The sequence below is a fragment of the Euphorbia lathyris genome, chromosome 3, assembly GCF_963576675.1.
Source record: "Euphorbia lathyris chromosome 3, ddEupLath1.1, whole genome shotgun sequence".
Taxonomy (NCBI): domain Eukaryota; kingdom Viridiplantae; phylum Streptophyta; class Magnoliopsida; order Malpighiales; family Euphorbiaceae; genus Euphorbia; species Euphorbia lathyris.
The window spans coordinates 101636058-101648040 of NC_088912.1; the positions used below are offsets into that span (position 1 = coordinate 101636058).

At 32.3% G+C, this 11983-nt stretch overlaps 1 protein-coding gene across 1 annotated transcript; it reads left to right on the forward strand.

Moving 5' to 3' along the window:
- The first annotated feature begins 205 nt into the window (after nucleotides 1-205).
- Nucleotides 206-1801, forward strand: LOC136223925 (stemmadenine O-acetyltransferase-like). Its single transcript, XM_066012099.1, has one exon. It carries the CDS (start codon nucleotides 218-220, stop codon nucleotides 1571-1573), a length of 1356 nt encoding a protein of 451 aa, XP_065868171.1. The 5' UTR covers nucleotides 206-217; the 3' UTR covers nucleotides 1574-1801.
- Nucleotides 1802-11983: the final 10182 nt, after the last annotated feature.

Genomic DNA, 11983 nt, shown 5'->3' on the forward strand with positions numbered 1-11983 from the left:
GTTGGATCGCTGCAGTTGGGCCATCGCTTCAGTTGGGCCTATATATATATATATTAGTTTCCAAAAGCCCAACAGAATGTTCTTTATTGGACACGAAAAACCGGGTACTTCTAATAATTTTTTGTCACTAGTTTTGAGTGCATATAAAAGCTATTTTGTGTGTTGTTATATTCTAATTTATTTCTTATAAGATATTTGTTCCAGATTCAACATAGAAATGGAAGTTTCAGTTGTATCAGTAGAAAGCATAAGACCATCTTCTTCACATGTTCATCATCTCAAACCTTTCAATCTCTGCCTGTTAGATCAGCTTACGCCCACAACTTATACTCCTTTCATTTTCTTCTACAACACTAAGAATTTTCATCTCAAAACCACCCAAATTACATCTCAACTAAAATTGTCACTCTCCAACACTCTAAATCTCTACTACCCTTTATCGGGAAGAGTAAAAAACAATCTTATTATCAACGAATTCAACGCGGGTGTTCCTTATTTCGAAGCTCGAGTAAACCGTCACTTGTCTGATTTCATCCAAGAACCTCGGATGGAAATGCTCAACATGTTCCTTCCATATCAACCATTCTGCCAACAACTTGATCCAACGTTAGGACTAACAGCTGTGCAAGTGAATGTCTTCGACTGCGGCGGGATTGCACTTGGCATTTGTTTCTCACACAAAATCAATGATGGAATAACAACCAGTGCTTTTATGAAAACATGGGCAGCCAATTCGTGCGGTTCGGGTTTGGGTTCGGGCTGGTATAACAAAGTCATACAGCCTAATCTATTCGAGGCTTTGTCGATGTTTCCACAGCAGAAATCATTGGCTTCTCGCTATACATCATCGATGGAAACCCTATGGTTTAGTAAAAAAGCCTTAAGGACAAGGCGATTCGTGTTCAACGCGAATGCAGTATCCGCCCTGAGAGCCAAAGGAAGAAGCCAATATGTAAAGAACGCTACACGTGTGGAGGCGTTAAGTGCTTTTATATGGAAATGTTTAATGAAAGCTTGTGAAAACATATCGGGTTCTCCAAGGCCTTCTGGTATGTCTCAAGCTGTGAATATTCGGAGACTAACAAAGCCACGAATGTCGAGATATTCCATCGGAAACCTTGTTTGGTCCGCGATTGCAAGGTATAATCCTGATGACACCGAGATGGAGATGAAGGAATTGGTGAGTTTAGTAAGGGGAGGTGTAGGAAAAGTAAACAGTGAGTATTTAAAGAGTTTCTCAGGTGAAAAAGGGTATATTGCAATTTTAGAACATCTTGATGGGCTTGGAGAAATTCCCATGGAAGATCCTGATGGATTTAGCTTTTATAGTTGGCTTACACTTGGTTTTAGTGAGATTGATTTTGGATATGGAAAACCTGTTTGGGTTGGGATTTTTGGAGAGACAAGTAGAAATAGTGCAAGTGATTCAGATTTCATAATTCTCAAAGATGTTGGAAGAAATAATGCAATTGAAGCATGGATGACATTAGATGAGAACACCATGGATGTTTTGGAAAATGATCCTGAATTTCTTGCCTTTGCTTCTTTGAATCCATGTATAGGCAGTGACTGAGGCAGGGAAGAGAGTCTCCGGATGCAATTACAGTATCTCTAGACCTTTTTTCAGGCCGAGAAGTGTTCGAAACCACCTCTCCCGGGATGGGTTTGGATGGCCGGGGTCCAATGCATGGGTGCACCTTTATGAGTTTTAGAAAATTGATGTTTCCTTGTAGGGTTAATTACAAATAAATGTTTGGTGGTTTCACGTTTATGTATCTGTAGTTTTTTTTTTGTTTTACAAACTGAGTGTGTTTTATAAAATTTTCATTTTTAAACAACTTTAATTCAACTTTTTAAGTTTGAGGTTATTTATGTGTTATTTTTAGTGGGAGATAAAATTAGTGTTTAGAGAGAGAAAACTCCAAAAATGATGATTTTGAAAAATAAAAAATATGATTTCATAGCAACTATCATACTAAACAACTTTAATTCTTAAAAAATTTCATTTTGAGGTCGTTATTAGCCAAATTTGGCAAGTAAAAAAAATAAAAAATTTACAAACCATTAAGTTCGGTTTGTAACAAAAAAGAAATATATATATATATATATATATATATATCGATCTGCAAAGAAATTGACTATTTTTATATTATATTATGGTTTGTAGTATTTTTTTTTTAAATTTCCTACCTGAGGCGGAGATAAGGGAAGGCTCGGAGGGGCTAGGCCCGACCGCTGTAACCACCCCTGTCATGGATGGTTTCCGACCTCACTAGCCATTGAAAACCCCCTATTATGGATGCTTTCAGCTCCTCTTTCTAACAAATTAAGATTCAGAGCAGTTAATTAACTCATTGAATTTGTATTTAATTACAAAACCTAACTTGATTAATATATGATATGCGATAAATTTCTCTAAGTTTGTTCAAAATGACCTAATCTAACTTTTGTAGTCCAAATCTAACTTAATTTTGAGAAGTTTTACATTGGTGTGTAAAAATTGGTTCTAGACAACTCAAATGATAACACGTATATATACAGAAAAAAATTGAGCAAGCTCGATTTAGCACAAAATTGCCCAACCCCCAACGAACCTCATCCTATATTCCCTACTGATTCCAACAGCTTTGGATTTCTCACAATTTTGTGATTAAAATACTTTTAGATGCTTAAATCCGCCAGTTGAATCTTACAACTCAACATTTTGTAAAACTAAGGCTGTTTGGACCGTTTAGGCCCTGTTTAGGCACTCGAAATCGATAATCCGCTCTGATTTTCTCCGACTAGTTACTTTAGTGTGTTTTTTTATCACTAGGTGATTTTTAACCTCATGGGACACGCCTGCCTCGACGCCGCCTACACTGTCTAGACGCCTGCTAAGCGATGATGAACGCAAACATTTTTTATTGTGAATTTATTAATTCACCTTTGAGTTGTTTCAATGATATTATTGTCGAAATGTTGATGTTTGTACATTTTTAAAGATATATGGTACAAATATACGTGTATTTCTATATTAAATAATTTAGAGTAAATAATTATAAGGTCCATGTGTTTTTACCTAATACACTGCTTAGTCTCTATGTTTTTAGAAATAATTATATAGTCCTCTAGTTTTTGTTTTTGTTAACAATTCTTAGTCCTTATGGTTGGGTCAATGGTCAAACTATACAAAATAAATTTTAAAATACCAAAATTACACTTTATTTTATGTTTTAATAATAAAACATATATTTTTCCTATTTTATATATATATTCTCTTTTTTCCTACATAATCACAATCTCTCCAATATAAAGTAATTGATTTATTAATTTTTATATAATTAGAGAACTTTAATTTAATAACGTAAAATTTATTGACTAAAAAAATGAATGAAAAATATTTCAAAAATTATTAAAATAGGAGTAAAACAATCATTGTAAAAAGTTTTTACAATTCTAATAAATTTTACCGAGTGATAAAAAAAAATTTGATTTTAAAATTTTTTATAATAATATTTAATGTTAGTTCAAAGATATCATATTAAAAAATAAATAAAAAGGTAATTACAATTTAAGAGAATTAATAATACATTTTTTCAAGTATATTAATTTCGGTGTATATGTAGTTCAAAAACTTTATTAAAATTAATTAGATTAAATTTGAAACTAACAGATAATTTTTTTATGTATGTAATTAAAGGTAATTTTGAACTTTCATTTATAAATATAAATGGAAGGACTAAAGAATTGATTAAGATAAAACTTAAAGACCTTATAATAATATGATGGACTTACTAGCGTGTCAAGTAAAAACACAAGAACCTTATAATTATTTACCCAATAATTTATACTATTATTTTTAGATACTATAATACATATTAATGGAATTTATAGAACAATTTAGTGATTAATAAATAAAAATATAAAAATATAAATCTGATTAATCTCCAATTAATCCCCAACTAATCTCCGATTAATCCTCGAGGGGCTTGTCCGGCCAACTAGCATCCAACGTTTTTTACAACCTTGGTTTTCCTAGAGAGACAAAGATAAAATCATTAAATCAAAGTTATATTGAAATAATAAGATTAAATTAACTTCCGGAAATATTTGATATAAAATAAAGGATTAATACATCATTTGCCCCCTGAACTGGTTCAAGAAGTTTGATTGGCTCCTTTAACTTTCAGAGTAACCCAATACCCCCATCAACTTGCATAAAATGTCCTGTTTTCTTTCTGAACTTGCATAAAATTAATCAATTAATCACCCAGTTTCAAAAAAGTAAGTTAAATGTAGAAAATGTATTACACAAGTGGTATGCGGTTCTCATATAGTAGATAAGACAAGTTTTACAGTCGAGCAAATAAACATTTCCTTTTTAATCTACTCTATAAATTATGTAAGCGCATACTACACATCTTCCGCATGCAGCGTACTTTTTTTTTTTGCAACCGAATGATTAATTGATTATATTTTATGCAAGTTCAATAGGCTAACTGAACATTTTATACAATTTGAGTGGGGCTATTAGGATACTTTGAAAGTTTAAGAACCAATCAAGCTTTTTAGACAAGTTTAGTGAACAAATGATGTGTTAAACCTAAAATAAAAGTAGCAAAACGGAATGGAAATAACAAGGCTTTTGAAACGGTATGAAGGGTTTTTCAATAATGATCGCGAACATTAAATCTTTAATTATTGATGCAATGGATAAGAAACAGTTTTGCTAGCAGTCTGTTTATTCGGTGTGCTGAATGAAAGAAAGTTAGGGTTCTATAAACCTGCTGATTCTATGAATATTCAGTATATAGAAAACAAGTTCTGTAGCTAATAGTTGATTCGATGCCTAAATACCTTACTAAAAACCTTCAAAATTCTCAATCAGTGAAGGTCTGAAGACTAACGAAGCCACGAATGTTGAGATATTTGATCAGAAAACTCGTTTTGCTGTCAAATGCAAGGTATAATCCCGAATAATAGCATGAATTGATATTTTTAGCTTATTAAGTATAAAGTACAGTGGTTGTTTTGTTAATAGATTATAGTAGTTAATTATCTTTACTACAAGAAAATCAGTAATTAGCAATAGAAAATTTGGTTGCTAAACCAGTCTCTAACATGACTTTGCAACCAGATTGGTATTTTTAGCAACCAAAATGAATTGGTTGGTAATTGCTAGTTTGCTAAATCTTTGAAACCAGGTTTAGCTTAATGGTAAGAATATTTCCAACCAACAAATTGGTTGTTAAGTTGGTGGCAAACATACACACCATTTTTTTTGCAACCACCCCACACAATCTGGTCTCAAAATTCACATACAGTTTGAGCAGGTTTCCACCCAGAAAGTTGAAACGGCTCGCTTCAAATGCTTAATCTGAAAGCACAACTTCCTATATTGGTCTTAATTCGGCTATAGAACATGTACCAAGCATCTAAAAACTCCTAGAACATTATAGTCAATGCAATAAATAACATTAGCTAAATCGCAAGAATAGTTAGTTTTCATCAATTAGATACATAAAATGAAGAGAGAATTAATTACATGCACCAAGACAAGGATCAGAATAAGATAGGAAACGAACAAGTGAAATTAACCAGAAAATAATTGAAACAACAGAGACAAGTGTTGAAATTGGCTAGGGCTGAAGCTAGAAGATCAATGTGATGGTAGTTATATAAATTCTCTTCCCCAATATGGAAACAGAAAAGCCAAAATAACACCTTATGACATCGAGATTCCCTTTTTACCATACAGTGGTGGAGCCAGGACTCCACAGTTGGAGGGACTGAATTTAACCTTGTGGCCAGTGTTAGATCAATTTATATAGAATTGGAGGGTAATTATCTAAAGTCGAAAACTTTAGGGTAGAGCAAACAAATGTCCTCTTGTCATTTTGATGCGTGGGAGGTTAAATATTAAAGGGTTAAAGTGCAAAAATACCTCTTAATGTTTCTAGAGCAATTTTATCCATAACGTCTAAAATTATGCAATTTTACCCTTAAAGTTGGAATCGAAGAGCAATTTTAGCCCTAACGTTGATAAATTGGATCAATTTGAGAAATAATTTATCAAACATATATTGGGATGTGAACAAAAAAATAAAAATAAAAATATATATTGTCTTTTGTACGAATTGGACAAAAAAAATTCGAAAATTCACAGAATTTATAAATATGACTCTCCAATTCTATTAGTAAATTATAAAAAACATGAAATGTTTTTTTTAGAATGAATTGATATGCAATTGGTACATAATAATGAACTAAAATTTCTGTGTTTATAATATGGGTAAAATTGTTCCAAATTATCAACGTTAAGGGTAAAATTGCATAAAATTGCACCATTTTAGACGTTAGGGGTAAAATTATTCCTGACCCACAACGTTATGTGTATTTTTACACCTTAACCCATATTAAAGGAATAGAGAGTGTTGTAATAATAGGGAAAAAAACATAAAGACATGATTTATAAACCGGGCCATAACATATAAAACATAAATCCTAAAAAATAAATTTTTCACTGATATACATCGTAAAAGATATAATGTGATGTTAAATATTGATGTAGCCTATGATATAATTTCTAATATAGAATTTTCAAAAAAATTGAAATATAGAGTACATTTTATATGTAGATGATTAAAATAATAATAAGGAGAGTTGGGATGGAAACGAGAGAGAGAGAAACACTCATTAATAAAAATAACAATCATTAATAACAACCATTTAATAGAAATAACAATCATTAATAAAAATCAATAAATAAAAAATTGTGTACATATGAGAGGAGGAACAATTTGTGGTTTATTGGAGTTTGGTATTCTAGTGGAATTAGGGTTGTAAATGAATCCAGCCTCTCATGAACGGTTCGGTGGTCGGCTAGATAAAAGCTCGGCTCGATTTATAAACGAGCCGCTCGTGAGCCTGATTTAATGGCTCAGTTCATAAACGAGCCGAGTTTGAGCAGCAGGACCGGCTCGGGACTATTTGAGGCCCTAGGCGGGATAGGATATCTAGGCGTTTTATACATAAGTAAAATTATAGTCATGCATATATATATATATATATATATATATATATATATATATATATATATATATATATATATTAGGCAAAAACACTCAGGAAAATAAATTATTCTTACAAAAGATCTTTCCAAAATAAACACGAATTTTCTATAAATATACCCCCCAGGCTCTGATACCAAGAAAATAATAAACAGTGAAGAAATAGTAATAGAAGATTTTCAAAAATCAATAGATAATTGGCAAATTCCAAAGAAAGAAAAGGATGAAATTTATGAAACTTCTAAATTTCATTTTTTCAAAACAAATTTTACAATTAAGACTGAAGAAAGAGACCTTCAGTTAACAAAACCTTTTGAAACAATAAATCTACTTTCTCAACAGTCTTTGAAAAAACATCGGGATAAAAATTTTAAATATATCCATATAGGTTTAATCCAAGTCGGAATTAAACCTTTGACCAAAGAAGGACTAGATACCTCCATCCTTGCCATCCTAAGAGATGCTAGATTCACGAACTTTGGCGATTCCCTATTAAGTTCCGTAGAGTCTAGTCTCTGTACAGGTCCAATATCTTTTGAATGTTATCCCAATTTTACTATCTCCTTAAATGATAAAAATATTTTGAAGTCTTTGGTTTTACAAATCAAAACTCACAATTATAGAATGCTTGAAGGGTCAATTCCAGTTGCTTTAATCTATAGAATTCACTATAAGGCCATGATGTCCGCCTTTGCCACTAAGGTAAAATTCCATAGTAAGAAGGGTGAAACCATCCTTCTACAAACAGACTTAACCAAGTCAAATACTGTGATACCCAGATCTATACTTTGGAAGGAAGTTACGCTTCCTGAAGAATGGATATTGGAAGGGGTAAATGAACCTCGACCAGTTAGACCATTAGAGACTCCCAAACCAAACTCCGAGTTGAAACATATAACTCAGTACCAAGATGGGAAAGTTAAACTTTCATTCCATCGACATTCTACCAGTAGTAGATATTCAGATAATTCCTCGGTCTCAGATACCATAGACCTAGGAAGAGTTACTAATTTGCCATCTGTTATAAATTTGCCATACTCAAATATGGCAAGACATTCAACTTCTGAGATTCCCGATTCTATTTTAAGAGGTGTAAATTTCACCTCAGTGATACCCAGGGTAGTTTATGACAATCCTAATAGAGCAAAGAGTTCTGGAACTCAAGCTCGTATTGAGGAGACCCATAATACCCAAAACCAACATGATCAATCTCACATTCCTGAAACGGACTTGCCTACAAGCCCAACGTTTTCAGCCGTCACAGAAAATGTTTTTAATGAATTGAATGTGATTTCAAGAGAATTTAATATCAACAAACAACTTCTTCATGATGACTTTTATTCAGAAAATAACATTGAAAAAAGGTCATGGTTTTTTAAAAATTTTATGGATTCCAGAAAAGCAATTCAAAATGAATTTTATGAATTTGTAAATCAAAATCAAGTTCATATTTTGTTTTTTGATTGGTTTGAAATTTATGCTTCAAAAAATTGCATTGATTATCCTTTTAGAAATTGTGTTAGCCCAATTACCCTTAGAAATAAGGCACCTGAGTGGGAAATGTTAGATAATAGAAAAGTTCAATCGACTCATCCACCACTTAGGGGTATAAGGCTAGATCACAATAACCAAAAGGTAGAAGCGATTCCTTATAAGACACCCAGTAATGATGACAAAACCAATGTTAAAAATATAATTCTCCAAAATAACTATACCAATACAAATTTGAATACAATAGGAAGACAACTAGATAGGATAGAAAAACACCTTGATAAACAACCTATAGTTTTTGATTCCTCCAAACCCATTACCAAACCTAAGATCCAAAATCCCATTTTTAAACCATATCAAATGACAAATCAAAGTTCAAAAAATATCCAAGATAGCAAATCTGAATACATTAAAGCCATTCGTGATCAATTAAGTAGGATGACTCCTACGAGTACCAACTCCAACCAAGATTCCGCTCAAATTATCCCTGATACTCCTCCCCATTCGGCCAGTAAAGTTAATGTCATAACTCAAGACTCTGAAACTGAAAGTCTTATTGAACAATTCCAAGAAGTCACTCCTGAAATTAATAAACTTCATTGGTCTAGGATTCCACAAGACCGTTTGCAAATCATCCCTGCCCCTGATATCAATACAGCTAAACCTTTATCTCAATCTCGTTTCAATGTCACCTCTGTCTATGATTGGAACATAGATGGACTCTCTGAGTATGAAATTCTTGGTCTTCTACAACAGATGACCATGGCTGCCAATGCTTATAAGACTCAACCTGGTACCCAGGATAGGACAGTTGCTGAACTCCTCATAGCAGGATTTTCAGGGCAACTGAAAGGTTGGTGGGATTACTATCTCACACAACAACAGCAAGAAGAAATTTTAGATGCCATTAAGATAGATGAAAATGATGAACCAATCTTTGATGATGATGGTGACCCGATTCAAGATGCCGTAGCCACTCTAATTCTTACAATTTCTCTTCATTTCATAGGAGATCCCTCCCATTTAAAAGATAAAAATGCTGAACTTTTATCAAATTTGAAGTGTAAAAAACTTAGCGATTTCCAATGGTACAAAAATACGTTTTTAACTAGAGTAATGCTTAGAGAAGACTCAAATCAACCCTTTTGGAAAGAAAAGTTTTTGGCTGGCTTACCAACCCAATTAGGTGAGAAAGTTAGAAACAAAATTAGAGAAACACATGGACACCAAATTCCTTATAACAAATTCACTTACGGTGAGCTGATTAGTCTAACCCAACAGGAAGGATTAAAAATTTGCCAAGAAATGAAATTACAAAAACATCTAAAATGGGAACTTAAGAAAACTAGGTCCGAATTAGGAACTTTTTGTAATCAGTTTGACATCAACATAAATAAACCCTCAACATCAACTTGCCCAGGAAATTGTAGCAAAAATTCTAGGAGAAATGCTTATAGGAAACCCAAGAAATCCATGAAAAAATATCAAAAGTCCCAAGATGATTATTATAGAAAATCTCACTATAGGAAACCGAGAAAATACAAACAAAAGAAAACTGAAATTAAGAACAAAGAAAATAAATTTAGAGATATTACATGTTATAGATGCCATAGAAAGGGACATACATCGAAATTCTGTAAATTCAATAAAAAATTACATGAACTACAACTAGATGATGAAATAACCAACAAAATCTCCAATCTACTTCTTGATTCCTCTTCCGATACCTCTAGTTCTGATTCTGAAAACCTTTCTTCAATATCCTCTGAAAACAACCAAGACCTTCAATTAGATGAAATCGTTGCAACTAGCTCTACGAGCTCTTTTGAAATTAATGTTTTAACTAGGGAACAAAGTACGACTTTAGATATCATTAACAACATAGGAGACCCAGAACTCAAAAGAGAATTTTTAAATAAACTTTTAAGATCCTTAGACAACCAAGAAGAGAGAAAAGAAGATAAAAAGGTAGAGAAAACTTCCATTTTACCCAATACCATTAAAGGAGCCTACGATCTCACCAAAATTCTAAATAAAAGGAAAAAACCCATCTTAAATGAAAAAACAAGCATTCAAGAACTACAAAAGGAAATCAAGGAAATAAAATCTGAGCTTAGAGAACTTAAAGAAAAGCAAAGAAAGGATTCTGAATTAATTTCGAAACTTCTTCAAGATACCTCTGATTCTTCTGATTTTCCTGAAGAAACTGAGATTGGTCAAACCTCTTCCCATGAAATTCAAAATGTTCAAAATGTTGAAAAGATTCCAACTGATTTTCTCTTTGTTTTACGGGAAATCACTACCCGAAAATATGTATCAAAATAACTCTTGTTTTTTCAAAAGATTTCCAAATCGATACCATCGCACTTTTTGACACTGGTGCTGATTTAAATTGTATAAAATCAGGAATTGTTCCAAAAGAGTTTTTAGAGAAAACAAATGAAAGGCTTTCTGCTGCAAATAATTCCAAATTGATTGTTGATTCAAAAACGGAAGCCTCGATTTTAAATAATGATATTCTCCTAAAAACTTGGTTCGTTTCTGTCAGTGCTATTCAACACAGTGTCATTTTGGGAACTCCTTTCATGAATCTGATTACTCCTTATAAGGTGAAAGCAGATTCAATTTCCTCAAGAACAGAAAATGGAAAATTAAATTTTGAATTTATCGAAAAACCTCAAACAAGGAATCTCGATTTAATCAAAGCTTGTTCGATTCATGAAAATTCCTTAAATGTTTTAATCAAAGGGAAAACTTACCATCTTCAATCTCTCCAAAAAGATGTTGTTTTCAAACGGTTTGAAGAACAGATAAATAATCCTTCAATCCAACAGAAAATTTCTGAATTTCAAAACTTGATTGAAAAAGAAATTTGTTCTGATCTTCCAACTGCCTTTTGGGACAGAAAACAACATATTGTTGACTTGCCTTACGAAATTGATTTTGATGAGAAACAAATTCCAACCAAGGCTAGGCCAATTCAAATGAACCAAGAACTTGAGCAATACTGTAGAAAAGAAATTCAGGAATTAGAACAAAAGGGTCTAATTTCAAAATCAAGGTCCCCTTGGAGTTGTGCTCCATTTTATGTCAATAAAAATTCTGAAATAGAGAGAGGAACGCCTAGGTTAGTAATAAATTACAAACCTTTGAATAAGGCGTTTGAGATGGATTAGGTACCCTATTCCAAATAAAAAAGATCTTTTGCAAAAACTTCATTCTGCTTATGTTTTTTCGAAATTTGACATGAAATCAGGATTTTGGCAAATTCAAATTTCAAAATCTCATAGGTACAAAACTGCTTTTACTGTTCCTTTTGGTCAGTATGAGTGGAATGTAATGCCTTTTGGTTTGAAAAATGCCCCTTCTGAATTCCAAAGAATTATGAATGACATTTTCAATGATTATTCAAAATTCTGTATTGTGTACATCGATGATGT

What these genes read in the sequence shown, in the direction of transcription:
- LOC136223925 (XM_066012099.1), top strand. Translation starts at nt 218, where the DNA reads ATGGAAGTTTCAGTTGTATCAGTAGAAAGCATAAGACCATCTTCTTCA.